Source organism: Lynx rufus, unplaced genomic scaffold (assembly GCF_022079265.1).
Source record: "Lynx rufus isolate CCGP_SWC_20201006 ecotype Redwood Valley unplaced genomic scaffold, mLynRuf1.p SCAF_4, whole genome shotgun sequence".
In the NCBI taxonomy this organism is placed as follows: Eukaryota; Metazoa; Chordata; class Mammalia; order Carnivora; family Felidae; genus Lynx; species Lynx rufus.
In genome coordinates, this window is record NW_025814856.1 from 62,139,863 (window position 1) to 62,159,926 (window position 20,064).

Below are 20,064 nucleotides of genomic sequence, written 5' to 3' on the forward strand. Positions count from 1 at the left end.
CGCACGTTTGGGGTGAAGGCAGAGGGGAGAACTGGGGGTGGGGCAGGGCACGAGTGTGTACCCAGGAGTCCCTGGGCTGGAGGCTTCTTGACAGGAGAGGGCAGGGCCCAGAGCAGGCCTTTCACCTCCTGGGGCTGTGCCTGCAGGATGGGCCTGGCTTGTGTGACCACCTGGCCTGTGGGCTTGCAGGAGGGAAAGGGAGGGGAGGGGAGGGGAGAGTGAGGGCCCTGCTCTGAAATGCAAACACCCTGCCTTAGAACCCGTGTCTGTCCAGCAGCCGGGCTGTGTTGCTCTGGGCAGGACCCTGTTGGCTGCACTGCTTTGCTCCGGAGTCAGGGGCTGGCGGGCCCTGTCCGCTGTTTGCAGATCCGACACCATGTAGATCAGTTCCTCTTCGGTGCAGGTGGTGGGGTGTCCGGTGCCTGGAACCACCCCCCCCGGGAAGGGGGTGCTCATCCCTCCCCTCCCCTTGTGGCTTAGAACTGACAGCTTCCGTGTGTGGAGGTAAATCTAGAGGAAAGTACAACCACGTGGCTGCAAACCCTGAGTTGTTAACCTGGTGTTCTGCTCCTGCCCCAGCGTCTCGAAGCTGGGACTGTTGGAACAGCTCTGTAGCCCTTCCCGGGGCAGCCCCTGGAGACACAGGGTGTGGGAGAGGGTGGGCGGCAGCCGTCTGCTGCATGGACGCTTACTCGACTTCTAGAAGGCTCTCTGCCGTACTTGGAAACAGCTACGTGTGTTGTCCGTGTCTCCGAGGAGGACTGCTTTGGGAAGGACTTGGGGGTGCGGAGACCTCCCCCCCTTCCCACCAGATCAGCTCCTGCGCAGGGTCGTGGCCGAGTCCCAGGAGGCGGTGATCCACTGAGCTCACTGAGGGCAGTGGAGGCCAACATCCAGGACCCAGGACCTCCCCCGCACCCCCCCCCCCCCCCACCGAAACCAGCCACGTTCCCCATTTCCAGCCCCATGTGTCCCAAGCCACGGCTCAGCAGAAGGTTTGGGTGCACAGATCCCCAAGTTCAAAGACTGAAAGGATGCATTGGGTCTTTTAACAAGGGTCTTCTGCCTTCAGAAAAAAACTTCCAAAGTTGGGTCTTTGAACTAGGAAAGCTGAGAAACACGAAGAAGGGCCTCAGGGACAGTTAAGCGGCTGCAGATGAAGCCGGGTTAAAAATAGATGCGAGGGACATACTCAGGGTGAGTAGACACCAGGATATCTGAAAACCTGGACGAAACGCACAAGTTCCCAGAAGGGCCTCTGCTATGGAAACTGATTCGAGAAGGAAAACAAGGATTTGGGAAGCCCATGGCCACTAAAATGTGTTGATGTGGCATCAGAAGTAAGACGTCAGGCTGCCAGCCCCATGTGAGAGCCGAACGGGCGTGTGGAGGTGCGGAGAAGGCACCATTCCAGCCCCGATTGTCCCTGGTCAGCACAGGACAGTCCTCCTGAGTCTCAACACACAGGGCACATGCACATGCGGGGCGGCCCCGGTTCCCAGCACCGTGTTCACGGGTGTGGCTGCCTGGATGCCTTTTGTCTCCTGGAGCCCAGTGGGGAGTGGGTTTCGTCTGGACCCCTTGGCACGTCAGTGTGCAGTGCGTGAGGTCGAGGCCGGCCAGGGGCCAACACTGCCCTGTGTGTTGTCCCCATGACTGCCCGGACACCGGGGAAGCAGAGCCTGGGCCACAGCGCTCCTCCCTGACTCCACACAGTGCTCCTCCCTGGACCCCCCCATAGCAGAGCCCAGGCCATGGTGCTCCTCCCTGACCGCACCCCCACCCCCGCCGCCCCGCAGCAGAGCCCAGGCCACGGTGCTCCTCCCTGGGCCCCCCAGCAGAATCCAGTCGGGCCCCCCAGCAGAGCCCGAGCCACGGCGCTCCTCCCTTTGACTCCCTAGCAGAGCTCGGGCCATGGCACTCCACCCCAGGTCCTCCAACATCCTTGGCTCAGGCCGGCGGCACCAGACCTTCTGACTTGGGCAATGCTGCAGGGGCAGCAAAGGACACCCCCATTCCCCCTGCCGGCAGCCAGCTCTGGAAAGCAGACCTGCTCAGCATTCCTTCCTGCCTTGTGTGTGGGTACCTCGTGGTGGGTGGTCCCACGGGAACAGGGGGCCTCCCTCCTTTTGGCTGGATGCCTCTTTCCACCTGCAGTGAGGCAGGCACATCCCGCTGAGTTCTCAAAGCCCCTCATGTGGCCTTTCCTCGGTGCACGTGCACAGAGAGCAATGCGGCTGTCTCTTCTTATCGGGACAGTTGTCCTGTGAGATTAGGACCCCACCCTTAGACCTCATTAAGCCTCCTCAAAGCCCCTTCCCCAAATACAGTCATGTGGGGGTTAGGACTTTGACACGCAGGTGTTGAGGGGACACCCTTCAGACCATGGCATCTGCTGCGTCTGTGTGGAAGTCAGGTGTGTGATTTGACAGTGGGGAGAAGCAGGCTGGGCAGCCCTCCTGGGCTCCTCCCCTTTCTGCTCTGTGTCCTGTGAGGCAGGAGGCCCGGTGGGCACCAGGACCAGGTTCTGGGCCTCATGAGCGGGTCGCTGACCGTCCCTGGGCTGCTCATCTGCCAGCTCAGGTGGCCCTGGTTACTGGCCTGATTAGGATACATTTATGGTAAAAGCGGGTTCTCCGGGTGGGTCTAACTTCCTCACCCAAGTCCTTTGGAAGATGGGTGTTTCCTCTGGCTGGGGCGAGGGGACCTCCGAGGGGCTCTGGGCAGGGGGAGCTCTGGGGGGCCTCGAGATGGGGCCGCGTCCAGGAACCGGCGGCCGTGGTGCCGAGAGCAGACCCGGCCCACAGCCAGCGGGGAAACACGCTCCTCTGACCAGCAGGCCAACCTGGTGGATTCGGGTACAGCCTGAGTGAGCTTGGGGGGCTCTGCCTCCGAACCCCGGATGGTGCCGTCTGCAGCTGCCTGCCCTGGGCATGGGGGACCACGCAGAGCGGGCCACTCCATGCTGACCACGGTCCCAAGGGAGAAGATGCCTGGGTTTTAGTTGCTGCGTCTGTGGGAATCACTGGGGAGGGGCCGAGCTTCCTGCCCCACAGAAGTGTTCCCTCCCCTAGTGTCCTCTGAGGCCACTCGGGGGTCTGTGGGGGTCAGCATGGGCCTGGCCCCCCTCCCTCTGCAGCACACGCTTGATTTCTGCTGGTGCAGCCTCAGAGAGAGGCCCAGCCGGAGGCCCCGGTGCTCAGCTGCGTCCAGCCAGGCCCTGCACGTGTGTGGACAGGCCCTGGGCTGCTGAGCAGCGGAGGTGGGAGGTTCTTCTCCTCTGTGTGTCCTGGGCCTGATGGGGGACGTCGGTCAGTCTCTGGCTGCCTGTCATGCACAACCCCTTCACTCCCCACGCAGCCCCTTGCGTATCGGCTTGGCCGGAAGCACACGCTGGACGCATCTGTCTGTGATCTCTTCCCTGTCACGGGGACACGGGGTCGCTACAACCCAGCCGGCATGCGAGCATTTCCCACCAACAGGTCAGCTGACCTAGGGCATCCCACGTTGTGAATTGAACTTATGGGTTCATGAGTAAGTTCTAGAGCTGAGGCAGTTATGGATTTCCTGTGTGGGATGGTCATCCATGGCCCCGTGCATCTGAATGTCTGGCCCACACCAGGCTCTGGAGACACCGGGACAGTGGGAGCCTGGTGCACTGTGCATGGGACACAGCTCCAGCCAGTCCTGTGGGGTGGGCCGTGTGGAGGAGTGGGGGGTCCACAGGGCAGGCAGCATGGAGAAGGGGCAACACATCATGAAATATTTGTCTGGGGCTTTGAAGGATCTGTAGGAGTTTTCCGGTAGAGTTGGAGAAGCAGGAGCAGTAGATGGGCATTTGGGCAGCAGAGAGAGGGGTCACAGGTGTTTACGAGGTAGGGCAGGCAGGATGTGAGCTGTAGCTCTGTGTCCATTGGCTTGGGGGTGGGGGTCGGGGTGGGGTGGGAGGGCTGCCCGACTGGGTGGTGAAGCTCTGAGGTCTGAGGCTGTCACAGCTGGAGAGTGTGGGGACGGGGTGACAGGCCTCTGAAGGTCACCCTGTAGCTCCCAGGTGGCCTCCCCCCTGCCACCCCCCACAGCCCAGCGGGGAAGCCTGTCTCTTGAGACCCCGCCCCAAGATCAGCCTCCTGGCCCTGGGCCCTGAGCACAGAGGCCTCTGCTCCAAGGTCCCTGCTGTTCCCCAAATTGTGTTAAGTCGTGATCCCAAAGTAACGTATGGCTGTTTATAGAGCGCGTATTTGGTTTGTCATCATACCAAGGAAAATGGGCGTTTTTGATTTCCCACCGTGTGAGGAAATGTGTCAACAGGAAACAGCCCCATTTAAGTGATCTGGGATGACCTCTTAAAGACGTCCGGCCAGTTCCCTGCACCCTTCAGAAGAACTATAGTCATTAATTCACTTTTAATTAAAAAAAAAAAAAAGCCCTACTGATCTATAGCCTACGTACCATCAATTCAGTTTCCAGTTCGAAACAACAAAATGGCTTTCCCGTAGAGTAACCATCGCAACCATCTAATTTTAGAATATTTTCATCACCCGGAAAGAAACTCGTGCCCCTTGGTCGTGAGTCCCCGCCCCCCTCCCAGACCTAGACACCCCCTGGTCTGTGTCCTGTCTCCGTGGTCTGCCTGTTCCGGATACTTCTGGCAGATGGGGTCATACGGTGTGTGGCCTGTGGCACCTGGCTGCCCTCCCCGAGTGTCGGGTCGTCGAGGCGCGTCCGCATTGCAGCGTGTGTCGGAGCCGCTCGGTTCCTCGTGGCTGAGTGGGTACCTGCCACAGGGAGGGTCTGCGTCCTGCGGTCTGTCGGTTGGTGGGCGTCCTGGTTGTCCCCATTACAGACCGTGCTGCTGAGAATGCTCCCACGGGAGTGTTGGGAGACGGAAGTCATTTCTCTGGGCTGGATGGCCGGGGTGCAATCGTGGGCTCACGAGTGTTGAGCTTGGAGGACCGGCCAGGCTTCCCGGCGGGGCGTTGCCATCTTCCCACCGGCCACGCACCAGGGTTCTCTCCATGCCCGGCTTCTGCGTTTTCTCTTGACTGAGCTTTTTAGTTTGAGCTGATTATAGATTCACGTGTAGTTGTGAGAAACCACATGGGCATCCTGGGTAGCCACCATGTTTCCCCACGGCAGGAGGCCGAGCCGGAGCAGCCCAGACACAGAACGTTCCGGCGCCATGTGGACCCCCACCTCTCCTCCCCACATCCAGTCTCATGCTGGCAAACACCAATCTGTTGTCCGTTTCTGTAAATGTGTCATCGCAGGAGTGACTGTATGTGGAATCATACATGTGTAGACTTTCGGGACTGGAGGTTGTTGCTGTATCAGCAGCTCACCCTCTGTATTGCCAGTGGTGTTCCATGGTGTGGATGGACCTCTCAGCTGCTGGAGGACAAATTGATGGTTTCCAGTTTGGGGCTGTCATGGGAAGAGTTGTTGGAATTCCTACAGTTCCTTGTGTGAACGTAAGTCTTCGTTGCTGTGGCGTGAACGTCCAGGAGTACCATTGCTGGGCCGTGTGGCATGTTCACTGAGAAATTGTGAAGCTGCTTTCCAGAGCGCTCGGATTGCTTTTTACTCCAAGCAAAGCATGAGGGATCCCGTTTCTCTGCGCTCTCGCCGGCAGGTGCTGGTGTCACTGTTTTCTGTTGTAACACTTCTGATAGGTGTGTACTGATGTATCATGGTGACTGTAATTTGCATTTCCCTCGTGGCTGTGATGTTGAACATCTCTTCAAGTGGTTATTTGCCACCTCCGTGTCCTCTTTGGAGAAATTTCTGTTGATGTCTCTGCCCATTTTCTTATTGGATCTATTGATCTATATCGATCTATCTATCGTCTATGTATTACTATCTATCTAACTGGAACTATCATCTGTCTATATAATCTATCTATCATCTATCTGTCTAAGGGAATCAGTCTATCTATCTATCTATCTATGTATCTATCTTTCTATCATCTATCATATCAAGCTATCTATATATCACATCTATCATCTGTCATATCAATTTATCATATCAATTTATGTCATATCAATTTATGTCATATCAATTTATCATGATATTTATCATATCATATTTATCTTTCATCTATTATTTATCATATCCGTCTGTCATATTTACCTATCACATATCATATCCGTCTGTCATATTTACCTATCACATCTGTCATCCATCTGTCATCTATCATCATAATCATCATAATCATCCAACTTTTATTCTTAAGCCGTGAGAGTTCTTTATATATTATAGAATATATAATATTCTTTGGCAGGTATGTGGTTTGCAAACATTTCCTCCCAGTGTGTAGCTTGTCTTTTAGTCCCTCTTAACAAATCTTTTGCAGAGCAAATGCTTCTGATTCTGATGAAGTTGGGTTTGTGAACTGACTCTTTTATGCATTGTGCTTTTGGTGTCCAGTCCTAGAACTCTTTGTCTGGCCCTAGATCCCAAGAATTTCTCTTAAGTTTTTTCCTAAAAGTTTGAAAGTTTATATATGTTTTTACATAGAACTGTGTGATCTATTTTGAGTTAATATTTGTATAATATGTGAGTTTTAGATCAAGGTTCATTTTTTTTTTTTTGCCTGTGGGTGTCTATTGTCCATCAGTTGAAAATGCTATACGTCTTCCATTGCCATTTTCCCCAGTTTTATTGAGATATAATCAACGTAATGTTGTATAAGTTTAAAGCATACAACATACATGATATACGTATAGGTTGTGAGATGATGACCACAGTAAGTTTAGTTAACATTCTTCACCTACCATAGTTACAGGTTTCTTTTTTCTTGTGATGGGAATTTAAGACCTACTCTCATCAGCTTCCAAGTGTACAATATGGTTAACTACAGCCATCGTTCTGTGTATCACATCCCCAGAACTTACTTATTTTATAACTGGAAGCTTGTACTTTTTGACCACCCTGCTCCCTGTGCCCATTTTGCCTGCCCCCCCCCCCCGGCAACCACCCAGTCTGTTCTTTGCATCTCTGAGCTCAGTTTTTAAAGATTCCACATGTAAGTGAGACTCTACAGTGTTTCTGTTTCTCTGACTTACTTCACTTAGCATAATACCCCTTAGGTCCATCCATGTTGTCACAAATGGCAGGATTTCCTTCTTCTTGTGGTGGGATAATGTTCCATCATATACAGGTACCATATTTTCTTTACGCATTCATCCATCGATGGACACTGAGGTTGTTTCCACGTCTTGGCTGTTGTAAATAATGCTGGATTGTATGGTAGTTCTGTAGACCTCCTCCACTGAACTGCTTTTCTGTGGTTGTCAAAAATCAGTTGTGTGTATTTGTGGGAGTCTATTTCTTGGGTCTGTGTTGTGTCCCATTGCTCTATGTGTTTATCCTTCCACACGGTCTTGGTTAATGTGGCTGTATAATAAATCTCGAAATCAAGTAGAGTGATTCCTCCCACTTTGCTGTTCTTTTTCGGAAGGATTTTAGTTGTTATTGTTTCTTAGCTTTCTATGTAAGTTTTAGAATAATCTGCCCTGTAGCTACTAAAATCTTTACAGGGATTTTGATAGGATCTGTGTTAAGTGGAGAATTGACATCTTTACTGTATTGAGTCTCCCAGTCCATGAACATGGTATGTCTCCCCATTTATTTGGATCTTCTTTAAGTTCTTTAAACCAGTGTTTTGTGTTTCTCAGCATGCAAGTCCTGTACATGTTTTGATATGTTTACCCCTATCAATTCCATTTTTTGAGTGATTGCAAGTAAGATTGTAATTCTTTTTAAAGTTTATTTATTTTGAGAGAGAGCATGTGCATACAAGCAGGGGAGGGGGAGAGAGAGAGGAAGAGAGAGAAGCCCAAGCAGGCTCTGTGCTGTCAGCATGGAGCCTGATGTGGGGCTTGATCCTATGAACTGTGAGATCCTGACCTGAGCTGAAATTGCGAGTCTAATGCTTAACTGACTGAGCCACCCAGGCTCCCTGAGATTGTATTTTTTATATCAATGTCCACGTGGTCATTCTTAGTATGTAGAAATACAACTGCTTTTTGTACGTTGATATCGTATCCTGCAACTATCTACTTTGCTTGTTCATCATTCTTTGCTTGTTCTACCAAGTTTTTCTGGGGAGAGGGTATTGTTTTGTTTGTTATTATTTTTGTTCTTTTGATGTTTTACTTTGGTATGGTTTTGCAGAGTCCTTCATATTTCTTATATGGACCATCAGGTTATCTGCAAATATTTGTAGTATTATTTCTTCTTTCCAATATGTATGCCTTTTATTTCCTTTTTACCTTGTTTCATGCACTGTACTTTCTAGTGCTATGTGTTGAATAAAAGTGGGAAAAGCAGACATCCTTGGCTTGCTCCTGGTAAAAGTGTTTAGGGTTTCACCATTAAGTGTGATACTTGCTGTAGGCTTTTTCTGGTGGTTCTTTATCAAGATGAGGAAGTTACCCTCTCTTCCTATTTTTCTGAGTGTTTGTTTCATCAGGAATTGATGTTGAATTTCGTCAAATTCTTTTTCTGAATAAATTGTGATGCGATTAAAACGTTTTTTAAATTTGAGTATAGATTATAATTGCAGTGTAACTACAGTGTGCAACAGCATATGGACAATGTTACGTTAATTTCTGGTATAGAACATAGTGATCTGACACGTGTATGGTTATGCTATGCTCGCCACAAGTGTAGATATGTGACTTTTATTCTATGTATGTTGATATGGTGTATAACATTGATTGATATTTCAATATTGGACTGGTGATGGTGTGTCTCCTGATGAAATTTGGGTCAGTTGTTGGTATGTATTGCTGACACGCTAATATCGTGTTAAGGGTTTTTACTTCCATGTTCTTTAGGGACATTAGTCTGTAGTTTTCTTTTAGTCTTGGTCCGGTTTTGGTGTCAGATAATATTAACTTTCTATAATGAATTGGGATGTGTTTCCTCAGTATAAGGTGATATCTCACTATGGTTTTAATTTGTATTTCCCTGATGATTAATGATGGGCATCTTTTTATGCACCTGTTGGCCATCTATGTGTCTTTTTGGAGAAATGTATAATCAGATTCTCTGCTCATTAAAAAAATTTTTTTTAACATTTATTTATTTTTGAGACAGAGACAGACAGAGCATGAGCATGGGAGGGGCAGAGGGAGAGAGGGAGACACAGAATCCGAAGCCAGCTCCAGGCTCCGAGCTGTCAGCACAGAGTCCGATGCGGGACTTGAACCCACAAACTGTGAGATCATGGCCTGAGCCGAGGTCAGATGCTTAACCGGCTGAGCCACCCAGATGCCCCTAAAATTTCCATTTGATTCTCTTCTGCATCTTCTATTTCTTTGCTGGAGGTTTTTTGTTTTTGTTTTTTCATTTTTTCAAGTGTGTTTGTGGTTATTAAATTATTCTTACAATAGCCGTTTTCAAATGTTGTTAGTTATTCTAACTATTCTGTTAATCTTGGTGCTGTTGTCTGTGGGTTGTTTTCATTCATTTGTTGAGAATGTTCTGGTTCTTGATCAGAACCTGGATTCCGGGGTATTATGTGTGAGAGTCTGGGTCTTTGTTTGGCCCTTGTGTTTTGGCTGGGTTTCCGTGATGTGGCTTGCCAGGGAGGGGCTGCCACCTTGATACTTCAGGAGGGGCTGCACGACGGGCCTCTGTTGGGACTCGTGAGCTCTCGGTCTCCCCTGACTCCAAGCAGCAGGGTGTGCGTGCTCCCAGCCAGAAGGGCCAGGTTCCTGGTACGCTTGTGTGGTTGGTGCCCCCCTCACAGCCGGCGGAGAGTGGAGGTGTGTGCAAGTTTTGGCGGTCTGCCTGGAGTAGGGTGATTGCTGTCTATGGTTTTCTTCTTGTGTAGCCGCCCCCCTCCTGGTCCTTTGGCCGGAGAGAGCTGGGTTTTGGGGAGCATGCTCTGATGCCTGCTGGGGGCATTTCTGGGCCACCCCGGCTCCAGCGCTCAGTCTGGGGTACGCGGCAAATGGAGAGACTGAGGCCTTACCTCTGAGCTGCTGCTTGGTCCCCACGTCTGTGCCTCCTTCCCTATGCCTTTCAGAATCTTCTGATGCCTTTCACGTGTGGTGCCCGGGACTTCAGTGCACATAGCGGGGGTGGGAGTGGGGAGTCTGGAAAGTACTTGTGTGTCTCCTAGAAGCAGAGTCATCACAACCGTTACATACATATCGAATGTTTTTAAAGAAGCATACGCGTATTTTAAGTCACATTTTGATAGCCGAGATAAGTGTACCAAAGTTTGTAGGAGGCTGGGATACTTTGTATGATCCGTATTCATAAATCTGTCCCTTTGATTTCTGGCCTCGTATTTTATTTTGCTGCTTAGACCGTATCAGTGTTGTCTGCTTCTGAAGCCGTGTTGTTGCTGCTTGGGGCTTTAGGGCTTGATTTGAGACTGGATGTGGATTTCAGGGAGTATCCGTGTGATGTCAGGCAGCGACTTTATCCCAGGTTTTGCTGTTTTTAACTGGGGATGGGTGCTTGAACTTGCCAGATGGCGTTCTGCTCCCTGTGGGAAAGGTTGTGCGCTCTCCCTCTTGGTTATGTGTGTCGGCTCATTAATCTCATGGGGGAGTTGGGCTGATGCCTGCCTTTGGTGGGAAATGTATTTCCTGTGACAATGGCTTATGCAAGCGAGAGCATTCCTGTCCCCTCATTTGTGGATTGCAGGGAGACCCCTTATGGCTAATGTGGCAGAGCTGACCCATGTAGCCCTTACCACCCAGTCTCCTCTGGTAACTGGTCTGCCATTGCTAATGCGGGGACCTCATCCTCATTAATCAAGATGGCAGGTAGAGATCCAGCCATCATGCCTATATTCCCAGCAACAGACAGGCTGTCTATAAGGAACGTTCCAGAAGCTCTCACGTGGTCATTTGGACCCTATCTCACTGGCCACATCTGGCCGCAGTGGGAGGCTGGATGATGTAGTGTGTATTTCAGGTCGTCAGGCCTAGGTATCAGTAAGGGGCTAGACAGTTGTGCTAGGGGTGGAGAAGGGCTCTGGGGACAGTGGGCGGCTCTACCCTGGCATCTCTCCCAACACCCAGCACCTGGCACCACGTCTTTCCTGTCTCTGCCTTTCCGGGTCCTCCTTCCGTCCCGTTGTAGGTGCAGGTGAGGGACCTGAGCACACCCGGAGGTGTGGCAAGTGTGGTGGGGAGTGGGGCCCCGCGGCGCTGCAGCCCTCTCAGAGCACCTGCCGCCCAGTCCCTGTGACGGGATGGGGTTCGGCTAGGGCCGAACTGACCATCCGAGGGGCAGAGCAGGGATGCCGGGCCACACTGCCATCCTTTCCAGGGACCCTCGTGCAGGGCACTTGGGGGTAGTTCCCACTGAGTCTCTGGATGTGGCTTGGCCACCCAGGGGGCCCAGGGGTGTGGGGCCCTGTGACACCGGGCCTTCCCCGGAGAGAATGCGAGCTGCCCTGTGTTCTTGGTGCCTTCCGTGGGTGGCCTTCCGTGGTGTCTGGCTCCTTGTGTTTCCCTGCCTTGTGCCTCGGGGCATCTCCAGAAGCTTCCGGGTGTGCTCATGTTGCTGCTGCTGCTGCCCTGTGGTGGCCCAAGTGAGCCCCTGCCCGAGCTCCCCCACCTCCCACATGGCCTCACCCCAGCGGCCCCTCAGCTAAGGAAGGGGTCGGCGTCCACCCGGCCAGGCCTCGGGCACGTACCCGCTCCCACAGCCTGGGCGGCGGCCTTTTTGTCCCTGGGGCTGTGCTCACAGGCTCAGCCTGGACATTTCTGTGTCCCCTCTGAGGCCCGTCTCCCCAGGTGACCGAATGTCGAGAGTGGCCACGGGCCGTGGCACTGTTGCGATGTCCCTCGTCTGCATCAGAGTCTGTCCAGTCAGCAGCTGTGTGGGTTGGCCTCGGGGTGGCACCGGGCCTCGCTCAGGACACAGGGCTCGGGCACAAGCTCCAGGGCCAGGACCGTGACAGGCCTCGTTGACACAGGCTTAGCTCTACGCGGGACCTCCTGGCGCCGGGTCTGGCCTTCCCCCCGGAAGTCTACATGGAGACACATTACCTGGGGGGACTTTGCAAGGGCCTGCAGTACCTTTTCCTGGACATGTGCCCTGCTCTGTGGAGTCTGGAGCGAGAGGGGTGAAACCCTCCCAGCCCCAGAGGTCTGCTGGGCTCTGTGACTGCTGTCACTGCTGCTTCAATGGTCCTCCTGAGGTGGTCACACGGGACTGTGGCTGCTGCAGTCAGGGACATGGCCTCACACACTGCAGAGTGGAGTGGATCCAGGGCCCGGTTGGTGGGGGGACCCGGCTGCCTGCTCTGGGCTGGGGGTGGTGCAGGTGCCCGAGGGCTTTGCCAGAGTTCCTGTTGATGGGACAGGCCACGGCCAAGGGGCTGGGGGCCTAGGGGGAGCTGGGCCGCAGGGATGGAATGGGAGGCAGGCTTCTCCCGCCCCCTCTCAGGCCGCGTTTGCCCTCGGAAGCAGGCTGTGCCACCTAACTCTGCGCGGGATTTAAACTCTGATCTGTCTGCTTTCCGAAGCAGGGTGGGAAGGGGGGTGAGGAGGACACGGATGGGCCTCGGGTGTGGCGGCTGGTCGGGGGCCAGTGGGGTGAGGTCAGGCAGGGCGGGGAAGACAGGCAGTCTGGATGAGGAAACTGAGGCCCTGGAGTAGCGGGCTCCTCTGGAAAAGCCTAGATGTTTGTTCCATTCTCTGTGGGGAAAGAAACATCTGAGCTCCGTAGGGAAGGGAGAAACCAGAAGGCAAGGCCAGGGCAATGGGCCATGCTGCTTATCTCTGAGAGGTGAGGGGACCATTTTGTCCTGGGAGACGGGCCCTTGCAGCCCGTCTCGAGGCCCCTCTCAGGGCCGTGTCGGGCGGTGGGGTGGGGAGTGAGGCTGGGCCGTCCCACTTGGAGGCAGTGGTGTCCCCCGCCCCCTTGACCCCTGCTCAGTGAAGCCAGGGCACATGGGCGTGTGGGCATGAAGAATGGGTGGGGGGGGCCAGGGGGGGGCTGTGTTTTCTGGGGGTGATATTGGCGCTTTTCCAGCCCTCTGGGAGCAGTTACTTGTGCGATGACCGTCCAGGCCTGGGCATGACCCTCTGGGACTCAGGGGCCAGGCAGGGTCTGCAGACCCCGTGTAGGGCTCAGCAGAGACCTTGGTGGGGTGACGGGTCTCGCAGGAGGCCCCTGCTGTATCACGCGGGCCCGTCTCCCCTGTCCAGGAGCGGCTGCTCATGAGCCTTCTGCCCCGGAATGTTGCCATGGAGATGAAGGAGGACTTCCTGAAGCCCCCCGAGAGGATTTTCCACAAGATTTACATCCAGCGGCATGACAACGTGAGGTAGGGCTGGCACTGTCCTGGCAATGGTGGGCTTTGGGGCACTGAGTGAAAGTGGAGGAGGGGGGAGGAGGGGGAGGGGGGAGGAGGAGGGGGAGGGGGGAGGAGGAGGAGGGAGGGGGGAAGATGGAGGAGGGGGGAAGACGGAGGAGAGGGGAGGAGAAGGAGGAGGGGGGAGGAGAGGGGAGGGGAAGAGGGAGGAGGGGGGAGGGGAGGTGTAGGAGGAGGGGGAGGGGGGGGGAGAAGGGAGGGAGAGGAAGGAGGAGGGGGAAAGAGGGAGGAGGGGGAGGGGGGAAGAGGGAGGAGGGGAGGGGGAGGAGGAGGGGAGGGGAGGGGGAAGAGGGGGAGGGGGAGGAGGGGAGGGGGAAGAGGGGGAGGGGGAGGAAGGGAGGGAGCAGGAAGGGGGAGGGGGAGGTATAGAAGAAAGGGGAGGGGAAGGAGGAGGAGGGGGAGGGGGGAGAAGGGAGGGGGAGGTGTAGGAGGAGGGGGAAGGGGGAGGAGGGAGAGGGGAAGGATGAAGTGGAGGGGGAGGTGTAGGGGAGGAGGGGGAGGGGAAGGATGAGGTGTAGGGGGAGGAGGGGGAAGGGAAGGATGAGGTGTAGGGGGAGGAGGGGGAGGGGAAGGATGAGGGGGAGGGGGAGGGGAAGGGAAGGGGAGGGGAAGGATGAGGGAAGAAGGGGAGGGGGAGGAGGGAAGGAGGGGGAGGAGGGAAGGAGGGGGAGGGGGAGGAGGGAGGGAGGTGTGGGGGGAGGGGAAAGAGGAGGAGGGGGGAGAAGGGAGGGGGAGGTGTAGGAGGAGGGGGAAGGGGGAGGAGAGAGAGGGGAAGGATGAAGTGTAGGGGAGGGGGAGGAGGGGGAGGGGAAGGATGAGGTGGAGGGGGAGGGGGGAGGGGGAGGGAGAGGAGGGGGAGGGGAAGGATGAGGTACAGGGGGAGGGGGAGCGAGGGGGGAGGATGAGGTGTAGGAAGAGGGGGAGGAGGAGAAGGTGGAGGAGGGGAGGGAGTGGAGGGGAGGCCCCTGTTTGAGGGGAGGCCCAGGTGAGCAGACCTGCCGGGTGTGGTGACTCCTTGGGTGACTGGTGTCACAGCTGCTCTGGCCCTCTTGGCACACCCTCCACGTCCTGCGTGGCTGGAGATGGTCGGCACTCTGTCTTGAGCCCCCTTTGGGCAGTGGCGTTGGGGTGGGAGTTGGCCCACGTCGGGCTAAAGCTGAGCGTCATTCTCCTTGGTGCCAGGGTCTGGGGTGGCCTAGACCTCTGCTTCTCTTGTGGCAGCCCCAGGAGGTAGAGAGTGTTCCCATTTTACAGGTGAGGACACTGAGCCCTCAGGCGAACCAGCTTGCCCCCCGTGGTTTGCTTCCTTGTTTTAAAAGACACGATTAAAAAGAATTTTATCCTGTTAAATCGCGTGATCCCTTTTAGGTACTTGGACTGGCTGAGCATTGCGCTTCACCTAAGTGCCACTCAGGCAGGCGGTGGTGGTTGCAACACCGACGTTCTCTCCCTTCTCAGTGTTCTTCTGGGTCTTCTGGGTGTTGGTGTCGGGCCTCCCTGCCCCTGGGCCCCTGCAGACACAGAAGGATAAAGCCCCTTGTGTTTGTTTTGAGTGCTGTGGACTGGGACCCCTCAGGCAGGTGCTAGCCCACCTGGAATGAGCCAAGGCCTGCGGCTGCCCTCCCGTCCCCACCGGGCCCCCGAGCCATCCCTGTGTGCCAGCCAGCCTGCCAGTGCCACACGCTGACTCCCACTGCGGGGTCTCTCAGGAGGGACCAGTGGTGTTCTCTGCGGAGAACGCAGCGCCCGGTGTGTGGGGCCAGCATTCTGGCCCAGGCAGCCAGGACACGGTCACCCCCACTTGTAGGGGAAGAAATTTGAGGTTCAGCAAAGTGAAGCCAGTGAGTGGTGGGGCCGGGGCGGGGCCTGGGTTGGCTGCTGCAGACGTTCCCGTTCGCCCACTGCCTCTCCTTGGTCGGAAACGACGGGGGGCACGTGGCCCCAGCCTTCTGCTGGCACCAGGCCACCAGAGCAGTCCCGGGGTGGGGCGGGGGGTGCCCGGGGGAGGGGTGTGGAGCAGGTGCACGCAGCAGGAAGGCGGCAGGTGTCAGGGATGCCCTGGGGCAGCAGGTGGGGGCCAGCAGGGAGCAGGGAGCCCACATACCTTCCCCTCCTTCTTTTCTGACCTGGGAGAGCAAAGCCAGATGTGGAAAATCACCATTTCCCTTTGAGGCTGAAAAATCTCTACCCTGGTGGGTGCCTCATTCCCGACGGCTGCAGGTGTGACAGTCCTGAGATAGGAGACGAAGCTGAGGGCCCGGCCCCGGCTCCGCCCCAGCGCCCCTAGCCACCCTCCGGCAGCATCAGAGTCCACAGCCTGGATGTGAACCTGGCTCTGTCCTCTTTGCCACCCTTGTGACAGTCCCTCACTGATTCCCCGTCACTCCGGGATTAAGGTCCCCAGTCAGCACACGACTCACAACTAATCGACTGATGCCATCAGTGATGGGGGGGAAGGACATCTGAACGTCCTCTCCTCTGTAGAAGCGATGACGGTGCTGACAGAAACTGTCAGAGCCCACGTTGTCAGCACACTGGAAATCAAGCAAACTCTTGCAAGAGTCCAGGAATGTTTATTGAAGAAAAACAGCTCAATCTGGGTAAGAAGAGTAAAGCTATGCAGAATCTAACGTGTCTATTCTGCTGTCTTCAGCGCCGTGATGGCTTTGAGAGGCAGCACCTGCAGCCACATCCCGACACCTGACTGCTGACAGCCACCAGAGGGGACAGAATGGGGTTGGGGCCTCGAAAACCCTCAGAGGGCTGTCATTACGTGACCGTTTGGGAATTCCCTGCAAAACCTTTTTCACAGGCTTATCTCTATGTGACCTGACTCAGCGCTCAGTGTGAGCAGCTTTTGCCCTGAGACATTTGTTAACCACAATCAGTGGCAACTGTTTAACCTCACAGCCACCCGAGGCAGTGAGAATGGCAGAGGCAGGAGCAGGGTGCTAAAAAAACTGGGGAAGGAGAGGTCTGCCGGGTGCTTTGAAAGGCTGTGGGAATGCTTCTGGGAGCCAGAGGACCACACATGAGGGTAGTAGGGCCGTGTGCGCACTCAGGAAAGACCGTGAGGTGTCCGGTCTGTCATCGCTGGCTGACCTTGAGGCTGGGTGCGAGCAGGAAGAGCAGAACAAGACAGAGTTGGCCGAGTGCCCACCCTCCAACGCCAAGAGACTCACTGTTTCCGGGCACGTGAGGAAACCTGTCCAGTTGCTGGCCGACCGCCACGCTAACCACGCAGACTTTAATGGCCCCACACGAGAAAAAAAACAGACTTTACAGAATTTGTTCAGAAAAGTCATCAAACAACGACATAAACGGCAACAGTAACAACCCCAGTCCTGAGGTGGGAAGGGGTTCTGATTTTCGGAGTGGTCACACCGTATTATCCACTTTTCGATAAAAATACATGTGATGTGCAAGAAAACACGAAGCCGTGTCTCACATGGGAATGCAAAAAGCCGTCCAGAGAAGCCGTCCTGAGGGAGCCCAGATGAAACTTTAACCACCTATCTTAAATATGTGCAAAGAACAAACTGTGTCTGAATAAGAGTGAGCGTGAGAATAACTTCTCATCAAGTGGAGAATACCAATACAAAGGTAGACATTATGGAAAAAACATCAGAAATTCCACATTTGAAAAATAAAACACGAAGTTCACTAGGGAGGCTCAATGTTGAGCAGATTTGAGCAGGCTGAAGAAAGAATTGGTGAATTTGACGAAAGACAATTGAAAATATCTTGCCCGATGAACGGAATGACAAAAGGGTGAAGGGGAAGGAACGGAGGCTCAGAGACCCGAGGTACCCTGGACAGCACAGCAACACACATGCAATGAGTCCCAGAGGAGAGGAAAGAGAGAAAGAAGCAGAAAGAATATTTGAAAAACATATGGCTCACAATGTCTCGAAGCTCAGGTAGGACACACGCAGAGAGAGCCGTCCCTGGACACGTCGTAGGCAAATCGTATGAGCCAGAGATGAGGGGCAAAGAGTGGGGGGAAGATCGACGAGTGATTTCTCACCAGGATCATTGGAGGCGGGGAGGCCAGGGTGGCACGTTCAAGGGCCGAACGAATGGACGAGAACTGTGTCCAGCAAAACTCACAGCGACGGCCCATCTGTGCTGCCGGTCACTTCATGATGGTCCAGTGTCCAGGAAGGAGGCTGTGCGGGCGGGTGGGCACGGATGGGACCCAGTTCTGCAGTAAACGGACGCCCACACGCTGAGGCTCTGACCCGGCAAGATGAGTCCTTGCCCTGATGCAGACCCAGGGGGCCCCTCCGTGAGGCGCAGGGATCCAGGTGGTCCAACAACGCTGATGTCCTGTCGCCATGTCAGCTGGCAGGAGGGCCACACTTCTTACCAGCATGTTCCTCTGCTCACCAGCTGCTGGCCACGGTCTGTCACGGGCCACCCTGGGCTGGGCGCAGGCATGGTGGCCGTGGAACTGGGGGGTGAGCAGGAGCTGGTGGCCTGGCGTTCAGGCCCCGTATGGCTGTGAGGGCGTCCCCCGCCCTCCCCAGCCCCCATGCTGCTGCCCATCAAGCGGGAACGTGGGACCCTCCCCTCCAGCCCGCCCTGAGGCTAAGCAGGGAGGTGGGTTCTGGGGTGCATGGAGGGGTCGCCGTCTGCTGGGGAGGCTGGGCCCCGCATGGCCACGGAGGAGGCAGCCTGGGCCTTCTCCTTGCAGCATCCTCTTTGCGGACATTGTGGGCTTCACGGGCCTGGCGTCGCAGTGCACGGCACAGGAGCTGGTCAAGCTCCTCAACGAGCTGTTCGGCAAGTTTGATGAACTGGCCACGGTAAGCGCACTCCCCGCCCCCCACCGTTTGACGAACTGGCCGCGGTAAGTGTCACCCTGGCCCAGGCAGGGCCTACGCCCCAGCTGTGACATCACTGTCCCTTTGCATGGGCACCCCAACCTAGGGCGCACCTGGTGGGGGGGGCCGGGCCTGTTCTGGGGGTGTCACACATTCCAAACGTCTCCTCGGATCATAAGACTTGCTTTCTTATTTTTGTTCATTAAATTTACTCCTCAGCATTTTATTGTTTTTGATGCAGTTGTATGTGCAATTGTTTTCTCAATGTCTCCAGGAGTTCGTTGTTAGTGCAACAGCAGGTTTGTGTGTTAAATTTGCCTCCGGAAACTCTACTGAAGTCATCTGTTGGCTCTGGCAGGTTCCTGGTGGCGTCTTTAGGGTAGATATTAAGTCATTTGCAGAGAGAGAGAGTTTTACTTCTTTTCTGAGTTGGATGCCTTGGGTTCCCTTTTTGTGCCCGACTGTCCCGTCTGGGACTTCACAGCCTGTTGAGGGGACACGGCAGGACTGGGTCTCCTTGTCTGGTTCCTGATCCTGGAGGGAAAACTCTCCTGGCTTCCCTGCGGGGACGAGGTGTGCTGTAGGCGGGTCCCACGTGGCCTTCCCTCTGTACCCCCTGTGCTGAGAGAGTTTATCCTGAAAGGGACAGTGAATTTTGTCAGATGCTTTTTCTGCTGAGATGATCCTGTGGCTTTGGTCTTTTTTCTTGCTCATGTGATGTGTCACGCTGATTGATCTGCGAATATCAATCCGCCTGCCTTGTCTCCCTGGGAATAAATCCCACTTGGTCGTACTGAATGATCCTCTCTCTTAACATACTGTGGGAAGAGGTTTGCTGTACTTTTTGGGGACATTTGTGTTCCGTTCACCGGGGATACTGGCCAGCTTTCTTGTTTCGAAAACTCTGTTTTCGGTTTTAGGGTAATGCTGGTTCTGTAGAGTGAATTTGGAAGCTTTCTTTTCTCTTCTGTTTTGGGGAAGAATTTGGGAAGGATTGGTGTTCTGTAATGTTTGGTAGAGTTCACCAGTGACGCCGTTGGTTCTGGGCTTTTGTGTGTTGCGGGGTTCTTGGTCACAGGTTCAGCCTCCTTCCTGGAAAGAAGTCTGTTCAGATTTTCTGTTTCTTCGTGATTCAGGCTTGGTAGGTTGTGTGTTTCCAGGGGTTTATCCATTTCTTCTAGGTTGTCCGTCTTGCTGGTATGTGAGAGACGGGCCTCTTTATTCGCTACGTGGCTCTTTCACCGGGACATGCACCTGTGTTTGGGACGCTGGCTAAATACTTCTTTCACGGGAAGGGTATACCCTGTAGACAGTGTGTACTGTACACGTCAGAGCTGTGTGGCTGGTGGGCTGTGCGACACGTGGTGGGGTGTGTACATGCATGTGAGCGTGTACGTATACGTGAGTGTGTTGCGTGCAGGCCTGTGTGCATGCACATGTATGTAGCTCACACGTACATGTGTGCACACACGCGTTAACGTGTGTGTGAAGGCGTGCGTGTGTGAGTGTGCACACGTGTGCTAAAATCTTGTTTAGATGTCTTCCCATTAGGTTTCTGAAGGACACTGTTTGGTGGCTTTCTTGTCTTCTGTTGTCTTCATGTGGGATCTCGTCTCACTGGTGTCCTGGGGGCGTTTGGTCACGTCCCCTCCTGTTCGACTTTTTGGAAGAGCTTCTGTAGAATTGCTATTGTTAGTTTTTCTCAAGTGTGTGACAGAATTTGCTAGTGAACCCATTTGGGCGTGGAGTTGTCCTTGGCAAGTTTTCATTTAAAAATGAGATTTTTACAAAGTAAGGCTGGTCAGGTTGCTTTCTGTGTCTTAGTCTTTTTTTTTTTTTAATTTTTTTTTAACGTTTTTTTTAATTTATTTTTGAGACAGAGAGAGACAG

At 54.3% G+C, this 20,064-nt stretch overlaps 1 protein-coding gene across 1 annotated transcript in view; it reads left to right on the plus strand.

The window, feature by feature from the left end:
* Positions 1–20,064, plus strand: part of ADCY1 (adenylate cyclase 1) — a 103,895-nt gene that overhangs the window by 19,775 nt on the left and 64,056 nt on the right. The window contains exons 3-4 of the mRNA XM_047096986.1: positions 13,182–13,300; positions 18,045–18,156. Coding sequence (XP_046952942.1) covers positions 13,182–13,300; positions 18,045–18,156 — 231 coding nt within the window. The remainder of the gene's footprint in view (positions 1–13,181; positions 13,301–18,044; positions 18,157–20,064) is intronic.